Source organism: Pseudorasbora parva, chromosome 15 (genome assembly GCF_024679245.1).
Source record: "Pseudorasbora parva isolate DD20220531a chromosome 15, ASM2467924v1, whole genome shotgun sequence".
In the NCBI taxonomy this organism is placed as follows: Eukaryota; Metazoa; Chordata; class Actinopteri; order Cypriniformes; family Gobionidae; genus Pseudorasbora; species Pseudorasbora parva.
Genome location: NC_090186.1, coordinates 33638236 through 33656915, shown reverse-complemented (window position 1 = coordinate 33656915; position 18680 = coordinate 33638236). Strand labels below are relative to the sequence as shown.

Sequence of the window (18680 nt, the reverse complement as noted above, 5' to 3'; positions counted from 1 at the left end):
CGCCCTTGCTACAAAAGCAATGGCAAAACATTCGTTACATTCATCATCTTTGCTATATACGTTTTGATTATAGTGGAAATCCATGAACTAAATCATGTCAACTTGACTGCTTTATTTGTGACATCGCAATAGTAAAAGTTTTCTTTGCTGCAATTACTGGGATCGGGCCTGGTCCTGCAGTTTACAGGAAGGAAACACATTGTCAGGCGCAGAACAACACTTACTTTTTCTTTCTTTTCCTCGTTTCCAGTCGGTCCTCTTGGGGAGACTCTCAGTTTTACAGAGCCCTCTTTGAATATGTCGCCAAAGCCGATTCCAATAATCTTCTTCGGCTGGGCCATGACCCCATTGCCTGGGTGAGGGGATGTGGGGCTAGACACTCCATCTGGGGTTTCTGTGAACACACACCTCTGTATGAGTACTGCCACAACATGTTTGACAAAGTTCTGAAGAAAAAAAAGCCATTAAAAAGTAAACTGTCATTTCTGCCCTAGCTACATATTCTGTGATCATGAGAATTCATGCTAGAAGTAGTGATGCCCCATTTATGAATGAATCCTTCTTATGAGTCTGTTTTTTTTTTTTTATTAAACTAAACTATCTGATTGAAGATTGTAAAATTAACCCAAATCATTTGTTCAGTCGGACTGTTTGGACTGTTACTCGTACAAAGCTTTTGTATTAAATCAGAAAACTTGTAATACAATCAGCAAGTCATAGGGACTATGATTTTTATGATGTTTCTGAAAACTTTAAAAACCTCATCCATTCTTTGTAATTGTGCAGTAAAGAACAACCCATAGAGGTAGAATTTCTTGGGTTGCACAGAAGAAAGAAAATCATACAGATTTTTGGACGAGCTGTTTCTTCAAAGATGCACTAAGATATGGCATATGTTGAGATCAAAAGGACCAGTCAAATAACCAGTTTATATCTGTAATTATGTTCTGTAATTTAAAAAAATAAAACTAATAATTTTTGTTTGTTTGTTGAAGTGTTATGCTGTTCAAGGGTGAAGTTGTTTGATTAAACATGCAGTAAAAATGTATATGGTAAAATATTATACCAATTCAAAAATAATACAATTTTAATATATTGATAAATATATAAAGCTCAAAAGAACAACATTTGTTTGAAATGTATATATTTTTTTACCATTATTAATATCTAAATTAAGTATAAACTGTCACTTTTGATCTATTTATTGCATCCTTGCTGAAAAGTATTACTTTCTTTCAAAAAATAAATAAATAAATCTCACTAACCCCAAACTTTTGAACAGTTTCATTATAACTTTCAGATGGCTTTAGTTGGCCTACTGCCACACAAAAGAATAAAAAAACATGAACAAAAAGTTCTGCCGACTGCAGATACCTTGAATAGGTCTAACACCTCCAAAGCACAGCACACACACCCTTAAATGTACAAAAAAAAACAACAACAAAGGTTTCCGTTGTGTGTTTTCTTGTAAGGACATGCCCACATCACAGGATTAGCTGAGCGGTACCTGGCTCTTCTGTAACGTCGCTGGTCTCCGTTTCTTCAGTTGATTCAATTTCTTTGACAAAATTGGAAGGAAAAAGTCCAGACTTCCCATTCATGCTTCCGCTCCACCAGCCCTCCTCAACCTAAAAATCACTCACAGTCAGCACTAATGCAGGAACTTTCAAATGCTCAATTTCAAAGTGAATTTTCAACATTGAAAATCAAGTGACATACCAACACAGCGACAAAAGAGTTTAATGCATAAATTCATTATCATCACCCTGTAAAGTCCCCAAAATTTAAAAGATGATTCCAAAATCTCGAGCTATGATGGTTTCATACTCAGCAGCCAATAATAGCCACACACAAAAAAAACAATCCTTGCTGTAAATAGGCCCACATTAAATGCAGTCAAGTTTAAAGGAAACTGTAAAACATGTTTCTGAAAGTTGGAAATAAATATATAATATAAACCTGTTGTCCATCAAAAGACAATATTTAATAATAACTTGTTTTCACTTCCTAAAAAGCTTGAACTCAAATACACCATATACCGCGGCAGTCGTTTTTTTCCGCGTTTCAAATGATTGCTCGATTTTTAATCATAATAATATAATATTTTATAACTAATAGAGCTTTAATGATTTATATTCATAGTCTACCCTGTAGTTTTTCATAAAATACATTTTCTGTAAATTAAAAATATATTTTTTTAGTTACAGAAACAACCTCTGATGCAAGACCTTGGACACATCATCAGGGTACTCTATTTTTTTTTTTCATTTTTGATAATGATAATTACTATTACAATAGTAATATTTCTTATTTAGTTTAATCATTTTATTTAGCAATAATAACCATAATATTAATCATTAGTCATAATAATATACAAGCTCAAAACTGTGGGCCAAATTGTCCAACCCTACAATCAAGCACATTTTTCTTTTCTTTTAAAACATAAAAAAAACAAATATTATATATATATATATATATATATATATATATATATATATATATATATATATATATATATATATATATATATATATATATATATATATATATATATAAAGTACTCAGATGTCCCCCCCCAAAGTGAAGCGTTTTGCTTATGTAAGCATATTTATTTGATTAATTTACTAACTATGCACAATGATATGGTTACTTACATTGTTTTGTTTGCATTTGATATTTACCCTAGCCATCTGCAAGCCTATTAGAATAGATCTTTGACTTTTTCACAACCCACTGCTTGAGATTCACTGATATGAATGAATAAAAGAATGATTGGGAAGAAACTTTTATTAAAACTATATAAATATGATACATTTGTCATTAGCCCATGATAAATAGCTGACCAAATGGGAGGTTACAGGCAAATGATGCCCATTTTGCGAGAAACTAAAATGAAGGAACATTTTCACTATCATCACATCTCACACCGCATGTGCTGTGAGAGAAAATTTCGGTAAATTGAGAATATATTCAACACAATTGTCAAAACACTGTCATGAGATTAAATACAAAAGACAGAAGCTGCTGACCTCCTCAGTGATTTCAATGATATCTCCAAGCTTCAGTTCCAGCTCGTCTTCATTCTGAGGCACATATTCAAACAGGACTTTGCACTGACGCTTCTTGGGCTCTGTAATGAAAACACAAGTCACTCTGGAGAGCCAATAACAGCAGCATGCAAGCGATACATTTCTCCTAGCTACCTGAAGAGGGCTCAATAAGTGACGACGTACTCAATCAGGAAGAGTCTTTTTTTCTTTTCTTTTTTTTTTTTACGTGAATGCAGTACACACATACACTCTCACACACAAACACCACACCCTCTCCTTGAGATGATTCATGTGCCCTTTAAAGAGAAAAGCTATAAGGGGGAGAAGTAGTGTTCTCAGTGTACTGTACTGTTGTTTAACAACATACCGATTGTTCAGCTGAGGAAACCTTTCAAAAAACAATATTCAACAGACCAAAACAGTTTTAAGTTGTGAAAATTACAAGATCTAAGAACTTTAGTGCTTGCCACTGTAAAGACTGTAATTCTATCCCTCGCAGCTCTGTTTTCATCCACGTTAAATTCAATATGGTGTCTAACCTGAATAAGGTCTATTGGTGTTCCATATTACATGCCAATTTAAGAAACATTAACTGTCACTAGCTGTGAGAAAGGTGCAATTATTCAACAATTACACTACCATTTAAAACGTTTTGAAGATTTTCTTTTAAAGGAAATTAATACATTTATTTAGAAAGGATATAAAGACAGTAAAAACATTTGTAATATATATTTTTTAAACGTTTTTTTTATTTTTTTATTTTTTTTACTTCTATTCATTTCAAAGAAGCTTGAAAAAAATGATCAGTTTCCAGAAAATGATTAGGCACTACAATTGTTTTCAACATTGATGATAATAAGAAATGTTTTTTAAACAGCAAATCATCATATTAGAATGATTTCTGAAGGATCATGTTATACTGAAGACTGGAGTAATGATGCTGAAATTCAGCTTTTTGCCAAAACAGGAATAAATAACATTTAAGAATATATTAAAAAACATTTGCAATATTACTGTTTTTACTGTATTTTTGATAAAAGAAAAGCAACCTTGCTGAGCATAAAATACTTATTTTAAAAACATTTGAAAAATCGTCTTGACCCCAAACGTTTGAACAGTGGTGTAATGTTGCTAGCTATTAAGACTTACAGATTTTTTTTATGCTTGTTCAAATTGCTTAATTAAATTGAGCTAAATCAACACAATTGCTATAGATTTTGTTTAATAACTTAATTTTATTGTGTTCAATCAACTTAAATATAAGTCAAATTGAAGTTTACTTAATCTGTTTTTGTTGATATTACATGATTTGGTGTTGCTTTAACTGAAACCGGCTGGGGCTTGTTAGTTCCCAGCATGCTTTGCATATGGCTAAATCAAAAGAGTAAAATGTTGTTATTTTATATGTAAAAGTGTTATCTTATGTATTGTGGAGCAAGATGAGAATGGGGGAGACTTGACTGTGTTTAATATTTAATTATGTTGGAATTATTAGAACAATTTAAATTACCATTGTGAAGAAGTGTGGAGCATGTGCTTAGGCTAAAATAACTAATGTCATAATGGCTTTGCTGAAGGAGCTATTAATGAATAGCATTTAAGATGCTAATGCTAGCTAAAAGTTTGTCAGCTAGCTCGTGCAGTATGATAATTCAGTTGTGTAACATTAAAATATATGAAATTGTGGATGAATATGTGAAAATGAATGCCTGAATCATGTCAGGGAGCCAGATAAAATTCACTTTGAGACTACTTAATCAGGCCCCTTAAAATGTATTAATTCCATGATGCTGAAGTTACATGAACAAATTATGTTTGTTTAACTTAACTGATTCATGTGGGACCGATGTACACAAATAAATTATGTAAATCCAACACACTTTTTTCAGTGTCGTAAAACTACATTATTTTTTTTTAAACTGACCTTTTAAAAGTTCATGGAATGCCTGAATGACAATGTGCCAAATTAGTCTTAAGTGATATATTTGATGAATAGAAAGTTATTGGAAATACATATTTAAAAATCTTTTTTTTTTTTTTTTTTTTTTGTGACTTTATGTTCACTTTTGATAAATGCTTGCAGAATAAAAGTATTCATTTCTTTAAAAATGTCTTACTGACAAACTTTTGAACAGTAGAGTACTTAGGAATATTATAGCATGTGAACTGAACATAGTCCTCTTTTAGTATCATGTCAAATACTATCTATTTATCACGCTTGCACCACAATACAGTTTCATCTCTATGGTTAGCTTCAAATGAAAGTTGCATTGGGCAGAAACTAAACTGAAATATCCTATAAATCGTCAAAGGTACAATCCGATATGACTGCACAGAGGAAGGGAGTAAACGCAACCACATTCCACTGTTATCATGGGTTTAGATTATTTGTTCAGCAGAAACCTTGAATGTAGGATGGCATCACAATCGCTATGTTTTCTGATAATATTCCTACGCAGCTGGAGAGGATCAAGTGGACTTCCTCTAAAAATCTGAGACAGCCGTACACTCAAGACTCAGACAGAGGAAATGAAAACAGGTTTATGAGCCAAAAGCAAAGCTATTGCTGCCCACTACAGGCCAAAGCTGTCATCTGCTAAAATCTGTTTCCAGCTAAACAAACCAAAAACATATTATAATGAAAGAAATTACCATACGCTATATAAATACGCTTACCATACACTAGATGAAAAACAGGTCCATTGAGAAATAATAAATAAAAAAGCTATAAAACAATGACACAACAATAACTAAGTTGTAAGCCATGACCCATGAGACAAAATTCAGCTAGACTGAATTAGACCACCCCAATACATTAACCCTTCAATTAAGTCCTTCCTCCATAGACATGTCAGTCAACCCAACATCAGCAAACTCAAATATGTGCAAAATGATTTACAGTTAGTTTCTAGCTACTTCCTACAAAGCATAGGCCATTGCTCTTTACATAGTCTAGAGCAGTAACAGAGGCCGACAGTATGAACAGTTTATGAGTAGTACTCAGGACAAAATAGCTTGAAATTTGAAATAAAAAGAGAAACACACTCTTTTTTGAGGCACGGGGTTGAGAATGGGGTTGTAAGCCGAGTCCTCCGGTCGGAAGGCCGTAGGTACTGATCCTCTGCACCAGACTTGCTACATTCTTTGATGTTCGCCGCTGTAACGGAGTCTCATCCTTTACCTCCTTCACTTCTTTAGCCTCCTTTGGCTCCTCTTTTGCCTTTGGCTCATCTTTTTTCACCTCCTTGATTTAAAAAAAAGAAAAAAAATATATAATATTTTTGTATATATAAATGGGTTGTTAACGTGACATGACATTTTCACTGTCACACAAGATAAACATGTATATAATTAGTATCGTCATCATTTAATATGCAAATGTTTAGACATTTCTTTGTCTCACATGGACCTGTTGATATAAAAACTGCTTTGTCTTTAGATATTTTTTTTTTCTGAGCCAAATTTCAAAATTGTCTTGTGCTGCCTGAATTGTACTGCCTCAAGCATAGTTCAATAAATTACAACTTTTAAATTAAAAATAAAAGCATACAAAATGGTAATAAATACCTCAGGCATAATTTTAGAAGTGTCTATTTTTGTAACTGACAATCATTTTTTTCATCCATATATTTCTAAAAACGTTGGGACATGATTGTGTCACTGAAAAACATGTCCTCCAGTGTGACCATCCTGATTTTACAATCATTTTTTTCTTCAAAAGTGGTGTTTTTTTTTACTGCTTATTTGTCAACTACCCGAAAATACACTGTAAAAAATAAAAACGGAAAATGTTCCAGTAATTTTCTGCCAGTACATTATCTAGTAATTTTGCGGAAATTTCTGTTAAGCCTTAAAACAAAAACTAAAGCAATGTGTAATTCAAAATACAGGTAAAAAATCTGCAAAAAACAATACGAAAAATCCCTTCATATTTATACAGTACATTGTGCCCTATTTTTAAGGACTACAATGTAGGTATGACCAAAATCTTGTATCATGATAGGAGTGATTATATTCTACAATCACAATATATCATGCCAGTTATTTTTCCTGGAAATTCAATGAAAATGCTTTATATATTAAATAATCATATGAAGGCCTTTTTTATAATCAGTGAATGAAACGCTGCATAAAGGAAAAGGTAATACATAATCTCTGATTATTTTCTGTTTATTTGGAGCCCAATGAACATTGTACCCTTAACAAGTCATTTCTCATATTGGGCTGGTGTACACCACTTCATGCGTTTCTACTGATCAGATAGCTATCTGATTTGTTAAAACAATTCTAGCTGAACATGGCTACATAAGAGTCTCCGCAAAATGAACATAAATCTGATCTTCAATTCACATGCCATAAGCAAATTTCACGTCAATGAATGCAACAGATATGAGCAGCATTTTATATATCATCAGCTAATTTCAAAATCAAATACCGCAATAAAGAGAGAGAGAGAGGCATCAGCAGTGGTAAGATCATTTAGTCTCGCTTCTTTTAATGAAGGTGATTGTGTTGAACGTCTACAACATTTTCATTTGTGCCAGTTTGTGCATCGGCTTCCTGAAGAGATACTTCTATCATAGATAAAAAGTCAAGTATGTCATATCTGGCTAGAACCTGTTATATAGCCAATAACATGCTCACACATTTAGTTTTTTACATTTTGGGATGAGTAAAATTTACAAATGTGGTTTCAACAGCCAGATGCTACACTTGCCTGGTTTCATGTGGAATGCGTCTCAAGCCACCTCCTGAAGTGGTTCAAGTTATCGGGTTACACCACAAAAGCGTTTCAGAGGGTATTTACACCTGTGGCCTGTTGCACAAAGCTCGTTTTTAGTTGCTAGCTATCCAGGTAAGAGATTAGTTTAAGCAAACTCTGGTATTTCAGGCTAAAGAAGGTGGGTAGGTTTTTAGAGTAGCGTTCCTTGCCATGTTAACTTACACTACACGGCTAACCTGCTCCGGAGCAGGTTTTATTCTGGGTTAGAGATCGCAAACCCAAACTGAACCAATCAGCTATGAGTAAAGTGGCATATCTGATGCAATAAAGCCATCATTCATGAATGAATGAACGAATGAATGAAAGAAAGCAGCACCTATAGGTGCCTTCACTTAATTTGACTATGAATCCATGGATTCTTTGTTAACAAAAGTCACACCCGCTTCATTTAAAACTTAACAGAAACCACTAACTAGAACACACTTTTTCAAACACATGTTAATTCAGCAACAGCACAGCCTCCCTCACACAATCAGAAAAAAGGTGGGGAGAGAGAAACAAAAGAGCGATAAGATCTCCAGCAATCACAGACAGACATGTTCTCATCCTAAGTTTTCAGCTCATCTAGTTGAAACTTGCTCTAGGATTTTCCCCTCTCAAAGAATCGTATTTCTGCAAGATTGTTCTAAAAACATTCATGGATATAACGGGATCTAAAGTATAACACTTAAAACTATAGAACAAAAATTCCTGACCTGGTAGAACCAGTGTCTTATGCCTATTTATGATTCAGTTCAGCACTGAATTAAGAAAGTTCTGAATTGAGAAAGACATTTTTTATTAAGGCAGCTAGCAACCTAAATGTAAAATGTAATTAAATAGAATTCAAATTCTAGATGTACCGATCAAGTTGGTTTATGCCTGTTATGATCTGATACGAGTCACTGAATGTTGAATATTTACATACTCGGGCCTGGTACTGATCCTTGAAAATTATTATATTATTATTATATATATAATTTTTTTAGGGCTGTCAATCGATTAAAATATTTAATCGCGATTAATCGAACAACTGTCACGAGTTAACTTGCGATTAATCACAATTTAATCACACACTTTAATCAGTTGTAAATGTATCTTAAATTACGTTTTTAATACTCTAATCAACATGGGTATGGACAAATATGCATGCTTTATGCAAATGTATGTTTATTATTATTATTGAAACTTATACTTATTCAATAATAATCAATAATACAGCATAACGACTAGACATGTATCAAAGGTCACAGATGTTTTTCAAAGAACTTGTTCATGTCTCTTAAGACATAAGATTCAGAATAAGCAGTGATTTCTCTCATTTTAAGAATATAAATTTTTACACTGGCAGTTTATTTCAGAACTGGGCACAGTTTGTATGAAAAATTGGTGAAAGCGGCCATGCGGCCCTGGGAGCACACCAGTACCACACCATACCTGGAGGAGGTCCATATTCCACGAGTAGAAATATAGTGTGGCCCCTTTAAGAGATGCGCATTTTCTATTTGAAATGCCGGTATTTTGTGTGTGTGCCTAACTGTGCCGCGATTCATACGAACTTGGGAGCGAGTTTGTTCAGAAAATTAAAGGGTTACTTCAGCGATTAGCATATGGCTTTGTATCAGTAGAAACCCTAGCCTAGAAATCTAGACGCACCATAGCGGCAGCAAATTTAATTTGCCCGCAAGTGTCGTCTAGGAACTCTCAATACCCATCTGAGCTGTATTCCTCAGAATCTGGACGGCCCAATCACATCGTGTATAGAGTCGGCGGGCGGGGCCATAATGACGACGGCCGAGTTGCGCTTGCGTGCTTCTACTAACATAGAAACTGGCAAACGGCGGTCTTTCGAATCAGCTCTGACCGCGACTCTGGAAGACTTGGAGTTCAGCTTTTCTCTGAGAAAAGAACAAAGAGCGGCACTGAAGTCATTCTTAAAAAGGGAAGATGTGTTCGGAGTTTAGCCGACCGGATACGGCAAATGTTTAATCAGTCAGTGAGCTCTGTTTCACCTTCGTTGCTCTGGTTGGTGGTAGTGCTATCCTATCGCGTGCAGAGGGAGTTTGAAAGACAACCGTGTATCCCGCCCCTCAGATTGAGCCCCGTCTATGGTGAGTTTCCAGACCAAAAATCTTGATGTAGGTCTGGCTTGTCAGGCTATAGAAACCCTGGAGTATATTCGAATGATTGTGCCCCCACCCCCACCCCATCCCTCCTTTGGGAGTGGCCTCACAGGGTAGCGAAGCATTCTGGGAATTGTAGTCTTTCATCCCCATTAAACAAAAATACATTTTCTGTCTTTTCTCAGTCTAGAAAGCACCAAATTCAAAAATAATTTCACATTTCTACTACATTAATGACCCAGTTTAAATACAGATTCATCTTCCCAGCGCTGAAGTACCCCTTTAACCTGAGCATTCGTTTTAGCCGATTGTAATGTATTTAGTTCAATAAAACACCTGTAGTGTAAGTGGTGAGTGTGTTAATGATTTACCTCGGACATGAGCGAGAGCAGGTTGCAGTGCATCGCGCTCGGACTGCAGAGAATATGCTCGGTGTAAAAACGCACTTTTCTTTCGAACTAGAGTCTAATAAAAGTTAAGCAGAAAATATGGTCGCTTGTAGGCAATAACTGCACTTTTGGTTTAGAATTGTAATATTAATGTTAACCCTTTTCTTTCCCTATAATGCCCTTTAGGTCTATGGCTTATCTCAATTTCTCCAACTACGGGCTACGCCACGGATCAAACAGAAAATGCGCGCTGTGTTAATACATTTAGTGCCATTAAAATGAATTTGCGTTAATGCGTTTTGGACTCTGGGTAATGACATGAAATTATTTGAAGTACCCTTAAGTACTATTTAATACTATGCTAATCATTCAGCACTACATAATATATAAGTACTACAGCATTATCATAGTACTGTCACCGTAGTATCACTGAAACTCTCCAGTGGCCTTTACAGCTGGGTTCAGATTCATGGATTCAGACACGGTTTGGGTTCGAGAGACAGGCGTGTGTGGAGCAGCGCTGTTTCCCGGAGGCTCCGGTGCAGAATGGAGAACGCCGCAGGCTGCATCCGCTCCAAACTTCCTGTCTGAGATGCTGACAAAGAAATTCCTTTTTCTAACTCCCCTCTCAACTAACTTGAGGTCAGCTTTCCCAACCTTTCTAAAGCTCTTTATATTCCTATAATTAAAAATAAATATTATTTTACTTATTTATATTAAAAAAATAAGCATTATTTAATAGGTAGATTATTTTACCGATGTCCGGTTTATTTCAATGGAATTTATGATGCATGCCATCTATAGCACATGATCTATACTCACATGCAGACAAGACGATCCTATCCTTGATATAAAACTACTGTATATCAATCATGTTGCTAACTGAATACAATTTAAATAAATATAAATATTAAAACAACTCAAAATACATGTTCTACAGTAAATGAAAAATACCAGCAAATTAACTTTTAGAACAACATAAAATACAAAACAACTGGGTTATGTTATTCCTTTAAGTTCCCTTTAAATCCTGTGCTATCTGTGATCTGTCTGGTGATTCAGTGAAACGAGCAATCCAATCAAGTGCCACGTTATGAGAAATTTAAAGAACTGAAAACCACCTTAAGACAAAACATGACCAGTAACACGTCTTCCAGACACAACGAACCAAAGATCTTATTTAGATACGATCTGACAGATTATAAAATGAGCTCCTACCTGCTCGCTTTCCATGGTCCTTTTTTCTGGAACCACCTGAATGCCGACTATCAAATCTTCCGGGATCAAAGTTCAGTTAAGGGAGTGAAAGATTACCTCACACCCTCCTAAGGGATCTCCGCAAGGAAACGAAAGCAATAATTTCCTGCCTTTGACAAGATTTGCCATTACATCCGACTTTAATGTGGGTTTCTTTAAAGCAGCCGTAGAAACAGCTCAAAACACTAATTAAGAGGTACACAAATTGAAGATGAGATTGTAATTGCAAATGACACATGGAAAGATTTAAAAACGGAATAAAAAACCGTGTCATGTCATGCCTAAAGATAAACATGTCCTACCTATTCATTTTTATTTTTGGCCTAACCACAAAGCTTTTTAACCTCCATTTTTTAATTACCTTCACAAAGTTGTCTGGGAAAAGACCTCGTTTCCCGTTCAGGTCTCCTTCCATCCATCCGTCCTCATCGATTCGTCGCACATTTCTGATCACGTCTCCAAGCTTGAGGGTCAACTCATCTTCGTGGAGGGCGTCATAGTCATACTCCACCACCACCTCAACTGCAAAGAAAGGGTCACACTTCAATCAGCGAGAAACTCTGATAGCTGATAAACGTTATCTGTGCCATGTGGCAGAGAAGCACAGATATATGAAGGCACTTGAAAAGTGTACAGAACAACACAAAGGCCTTTTGTCAAAAACGTCAAATACAAACTGTTCAAGCAAAATGAATGTGACCGAAATGAGTCGGAACTAGGGCTGTAGCTATCGATTCTTTTAGTAATCGAGCATTCTACCGATTATTCCAGCGATTAATCGAGTAATCGGATAATACTTACTTTTTTCTTTATCAAAGAGCAATACTAATATATAAGATGTCATTAAAGATTTCACACACATCACAATGACGGTGAGCCATGTGCAAAGCTGCAAACTCCATCGCGTTCATGTGTTTGGAGTTTCTCGTATCTCCTCAGCTGACGCACGAACTGCCGCAAATTAAACTTAAATGTTCAGCGTCGCATCCTGAAGCTCAACACACAGTTGTCTTCATTTAAAAATTAGCGAGACTAAATAATATTACCGGTGCTGATGCCGCTCTCTTGCATTGTGGCCTTTGATCTCGACATGAGGTGAAAACCAAGCGGCAACCTCCCGTCATCTCTCTTGAAGCCAATGCGGAAGTAATGTACACTGCAATTTAGGGGTGGGCGATATCTCGATATTTAAAATATATCGAGATATTTTTTCAACTCGATATGGATTTGGACATATCGTATATATCGATATATTGTTTATATTAAATTCTGATTCCGCCACTTTGCTTCCCTGTGCTGTGCTCGGCTGCTCGCTCCCGCTCGCGCGCCTCCCGCCTCATTGCTTTTGTTCCCCCTCCCCTCGCGTGTCGTCTCAGTGCACACGGCGGCGTCCGCAACCAGGTGAGGATTAGTTATCATGTTGACAAGCGCGCGCGTTGTTCAGGACTCAGTTAAGAGATCACGTTTTCCTTCTAACACAACTGCTTGCTTAAATTTATAAAGAAATATTAATGTTCATCATAGTTCAAATCGCACGTTTCACCCACAGTCAGGTGATTGACACTATTGGTGCGAGACGCACTCTCAGTCACAATCATGCCAGTTTATGATTTGTGTCTAACTGATCGCATGGTTTTCGGTTAAAATGTCAAAATGATCGCATATCATTTGAAAACATTTTAAAAGTATTGCAATATCATTACTATGATTATTTTGTCAGCTTTATCACGGGATTATGATGAACAAGTCTATTCACGTTTTAACCAAGAGGGAAAAACGCTTCATCCCGGGTGTCCTGAGACACGCGGTGCTCTTCTGTCAGTTGTACTGTATCATATTATCATATAGCCTACCTTCTGACATTCATATTTCGTTCTGTAACTGGAAAATAAGTGAAGTTCAGCTCATGTGTAGCCTACATGATCCGCATGATGATTTTGAATTTGGTCAAACTCATGACAAACATCACTGTTTGAATTTTGATAAAAATTAACAGGAAATGGTGTTATGACAAAATCAGTTTATTTATATCTCAGTCATGCCCCCATCTTTCTGCAAAATGCTTACTGTTTTACTGTTAAGTGTAAAAAAGGGAGTCTTTGATTCATCTTTTGAAAGCATGAAATAAATGAAAAGAAGGCAATATTATTTATTTTCTTTTACAGTTAAATTATTATTATTTATGTAATCAGGGAGTTTTTTTTTTTTTTTAAATGTCGCAAAAGCACTTTGTTCCTACAAGAACTGACTACTTCTTTGCACTTCAATAAAAAAAGAAAAGAATTTGTGGTATTTGGCATATTTGTTTTTGCTGTAGTTTTTAGGGGGTTATTTTTCCTGTAAAGATATCGAGATATATATCGTATATCGAGATATAGCAAAATATAGAGATATATTTTTTGCTCCATATCGCCCAGCCCTACTGCAATTCCTCAACTGGCTCCAGAAGGGAGCAGAATCTCATTGAGCCCCATGTTAAAATGCCCAACTTTACAGCATAAAAAAACATGTTTACAGCCTGGTGCAAATTGTGGTTTGGGTCTATACGGCTAATTTTCACTTCATGACAACTGTGAGGGGGGTGAATTTTTTTATAACTCATTCGTTTACGTTATATAAAGCCTTAAAGTTCTGCATAATTAAGGCCGTGGTTACAGGTGGATAGCCATTTATCCGCCGTCTATAGTCATTGCGTCACCTAAGCTCCGCCCACATCCCACCTTTTTGCCCATTTTCTGTTATCCGGGAGTGACACGCGATGACTCGCTCACAAGATGGCAACGCCCAGCTCATCCCTACTTTAAGCTTCAGAACGGCTTATCAGAATCCTATGGGTGACGTCACGGATACTACGTCCATATTTTTTTACAGTCTATGGTGAAAACGAAAGTTAAAGAACGACACGCATTCATTGCATTTTACTGTGAAATGAGTTCCGCGTCTTTATTAAAATAAACACATTAATGATTTCTTTCATCCACCCACAATTTTTGGGATGTTTGAGATACTCCGAGTCCTTACACAAAATGTTTTATTTCTGCAACATCAGTGTCTAGTTAAATGGACTAAATGAAGCGTTGAGGCAGATGATTTTGCTCCTCCCCTTTTTTGAAAGAGCCAATAGCATGTCGTTAATATACAGTTTGACTAGAGCGGACCTTTCTGTTTGGTAAAGCTGGTTTCCTTTAGCTGTTTATCATAATCTCCTCCATACCGCTTTGAAATGCCGCATTCTGTGCAGAATTCAAATGGGTCCGATATGTTTTGTCTGCGCATATGATCAGCGCTGCGCTCTCGTGAAGTCTTAATTTAGACCAGAGTTGTTGGCGCTGCTGCGGTGCGTGAAACTAATGTGAAAACAGACTTCATTCACCTTAAATGAAAGCATATTTACACTGACTGAATCATTTCCTATCACATAGTGTGCTATGTGCCTTTCAACGGATATTTGATATCTGTTTGGGATTAGATTTTTCTAAAAAAAAGACAGCCCTAGTTGGCTCTACAGCTCAAACATTATTTATTTAGCATTAGGGTTTAAAGTAGGGCTGAACGATTAATTGCATTTGCGATATCGCAATATGATAAAACACAATTTTGTAACTGCAAAGGCTGTAATTTCAGTCACGCGATTTGAGCAGTCAGCAGAAGCAGCATCAACTTGGCACTTGTTTTTTTGTGTTTAGTCAATCTATCTTGGTCATACTATACAATAGGGGAGGGATACAAGATTATCCAATGATTCTGGACCAATTCTGAGTTTAGATTTTAACTACAGGGGCACAATGGAGCTCTGTGTGTGTTTCAGAAACACCTGTATTCTGCTTGCTTTCACGTGCTCTCTCTCTCTCTCTCTCTCTCTCTCTCTCTCTCTCTCTCTCAAAATGCTTTTATGACGCAAAATCAGAGTAAACACAGTCAGTAATGTGTTATGGGATTAAACAGACAAGACAAACCATCTTATATTACAAAATAGATATGTGCATTAGTGTGAATGCATCCCACTGTCTATGATGACATCCTTAAATATCAAGCAATAGTAAAGATGAGAAAGAGAAAAATCACTTACAGTGCATATACTCTTACAATGATACTTTGTTCATTGCTTGTAATGTTTTTTTGTTTTGTTTTTTTAAATAAAAAAACGTTCAATTTAATTAATACGATTCATTAATAAGAAAAAAGTTCAAGAATAGTTTCCAATCTGTTCATGAGATGCCCACCATTTTACCCGCTGCGAACTCATGAAGAGCTCATAAAATGTTAAAAACATTCAAAACAGCAGCAGTATTTCCTCCGTTGTGCAGAAAAGAGACGGGTGTCTCTTATGCAAAAGAGACGGCCGTTCTCTCGTCTGTACCTGCTAATAATGGGCAACACAGTCCTTTGATGACAAGAACCAGGTATGCTTTTTGTGCGTTTTATAGCATTTTCGAAACATGCTCGTCGGACCAAGTATTGATGAGGCACTTCCTCGTTGCTCCACGTTTGCCCTCTAACGTTAAAGTTATTCATTTTGGATACACCGATCTTTCAACGTCGTCAAATCAGCTGACTATGCGTCACATCTTGTGACATTACGTCCGGTTTTTGGTCCGTTTACATGTCTTTGGTCCGTGTTGTGTTCATAAATCAATCGAACCGCACCAGAGTTCGTTTGGAAGCGGACCGAGACCCATCTTTTTAGCGGTCTCGGTCCGCTTGTTTGGTGCGCACCAGGGTTCAGATGGCAGCGTTCACATATGTTCAAATGAACCACGCTAAACAAGCAATCGCACCAGGGTGAACACACCCTTAATATACTGTATATGCAGTCTGTTTCATTAATGTTAATCAAACAATTGTGGTATCATGGGGGATATATTTTTCCTATATACATAAAGATTAGACTTGGTGTGTTCAACATGGACTTAATTAGTTCAATATTTAAAGTGTGTCCTAATATAGCTGGTTCTGACCTTTAAAGAGTAAAAAAACACATTCTGCAGCAAGACCAGCAAAGAACTGTGTGGAAATCTAGACCTTTACAGCCACCATTGTTTGACCTCTTTTTGAAGCAAAACTTCAACACGACTGGGCGAATGGCCAGCAGAGCACAACCTATAAGCAATGTTTTGCTCAAATAGGTGTTTTCATGGGGACAATGGAACAACAATTTAACAGCAGGAATGAGTGTATCCAAGCAAAGTGGTGTCCCATCAAATTCCGGGACAAACAAAATGACAATGTCAGATAAATGTGCTTTTCTCCGCTACCTAATCATTACCACGGACACCCAGACACAAACATCTCCCAGCCATTTCCAGAGCCTTTGGAAAGTGGACAGAGTTAGATGCTAGAGTTAAAATGGCTAAATCTGACTGTGAGAGCTGCATGAGTCTGAATGAAGAATGTGATCAGCAGCATTCGCACACAGTACCTCTGTTGACAGAGGTTATTTACACAGCGATGCCAGAGATAGCAGAGACTTCTCATGGAAAACACAGGGAAGGGGTCAGCGTGTCAGACAGGAGCTCATCCCTAACTCAGTTGGTTATGTCTATGCACAGTATTTCTACAAATAAGTATGTTACGGTTGTAATTGTCAAATGAAATTCCCTGTACAGCCCACATATTCGGAGGAATTCTTTTGGCATCTGTTGAGAGAGGCAAAATAAACCGGTTCAGGCAAACATGATGATGAAGAATCTGTGAAATATGATTTTATCGGAGTAATGTTGCTCACTAGTATAGCTGCTGGATGTTAGCCTGACAAGCCAGACCCCCCGAGGGGCGGGATAAACAGTTGACTTTCAAACTCCCTCTGCACGCGATAGGATAGTGCTAAAACCAACTAGGGCTGTTTCGAATGCCATTTTTTGAGCTTCGAAGCTTAGGTGGCAATCAATATCGAATATTCGAAGCTTCGGTGGGTGGGGCTAAATATATAATAATAGTGTCGGTTTGCATTTGTATCATCTTTCACGACTTCACGTTTCACTCTTCGGCATCGTAAATGTGTTGCGGCAGACCCAGTGGAGTGCAGTGTTGCATTTGGTGCAATATGATCAGGTGGCACACATTCTTTAAATATTAATAAACATTTAATAATCTTTTAAATAGAACAGTTTCCGGTACGCATTACACGGGGCAGGTTTATGCTCCGAAAACAGTGCACAAGTGATACAAAACACAAAGTCTTTTGAGAGCAAGAACTTTAATATGGTATTAATAACGAACCTTTCTTTAAAACAAATGAATCCCAAAACAGAAATTAAATTAGTAACACACAGTGATTTCGATGAACTGTAATAAATAAAGAACACGGTAGCATGCTTATAAACAGTTGAATAAGAATAAACTAATTGTTTTTAAAATGACAAAATGTAATATCTATTACAATTAGTTGTATTCTATATAAGGGATTTATTTTGTCTTATTCTGACTTTTTGTTAATTTAAATCTTTAAAATGCGCGATGCTTTTATTGAAAGCATGTTGCAGTGTTTTTTTTTAATTTATTATTATGATTTCAAGCATGAGTGAGAATGAGTCCGCGACGGAAGTCACGTGTTGAAAAAAAAACAAAAACGAATATTCGAATCTCAAAACTGAAAATCGAATGCCACCTCACCGAACGAATATTCGAATATTCGATTATTCTAGTACAGCCCTACAACCAACCAGAGCAACGAAGGTGAAACAGAGCTTGTTGATAGATTAAACATTCGCTGTATCCGGTCAGCAAAACTCCGAACACATCTTCCCTTTTTAAGAATGACTTCAGTGCTGTTCTTTGTTCTTTTCTCAGAGAAAAGCTTAACTCCAAGTCCTCCAGAGTCGTGGTCAAAGCTGATTCGAAAGACCGCCGTTCGCCAGTTTCTGTGTTTACGTCATTATGGCCCCGCCCACCGACTCTATACACTATGTGATTGGCCCGGCAAGAGTTAGGGGAATACAGCTCAGAACTGTATTGAGAGTTGCTAGACGACACTCGCGGGCAGATTAGATTTGCTGCCGCTAGGGTGCGTCTAGATTTCTAGGCTAGCTGGATGTCCTATAGTCATCGCTGGGCTGTGTAACTGGCCATAGTTTTTGAAAACCTGATCGCAAATACGATA

At 36.5% G+C, this 18680-nt stretch overlaps 1 protein-coding gene across 2 annotated transcripts in view; it reads right to left on the bottom strand.

Moving 5' to 3' along the window:
* cd2ap (CD2-associated protein) overlaps window positions 1-18680 on the bottom strand; it is an 83696-nt gene that overhangs the window by 45969 nt on the left and 19047 nt on the right. For both annotated transcript variants that reach the window (XM_067417834.1, XM_067417836.1), the window contains exons 2-6: window positions 11943-12103; window positions 6096-6294; window positions 3030-3130; window positions 1508-1628; window positions 225-394 (exon numbers count right to left, since the gene is read on the bottom strand). In XM_067417834.1, coding sequence (XP_067273935.1) covers window positions 225-394; window positions 1508-1628; window positions 3030-3130; window positions 6096-6294; window positions 11943-12103 — 752 coding nt within the window. The remainder of the gene's footprint in view (window positions 1-224; window positions 395-1507; window positions 1629-3029; window positions 3131-6095; window positions 6295-11942; window positions 12104-18680) is intronic.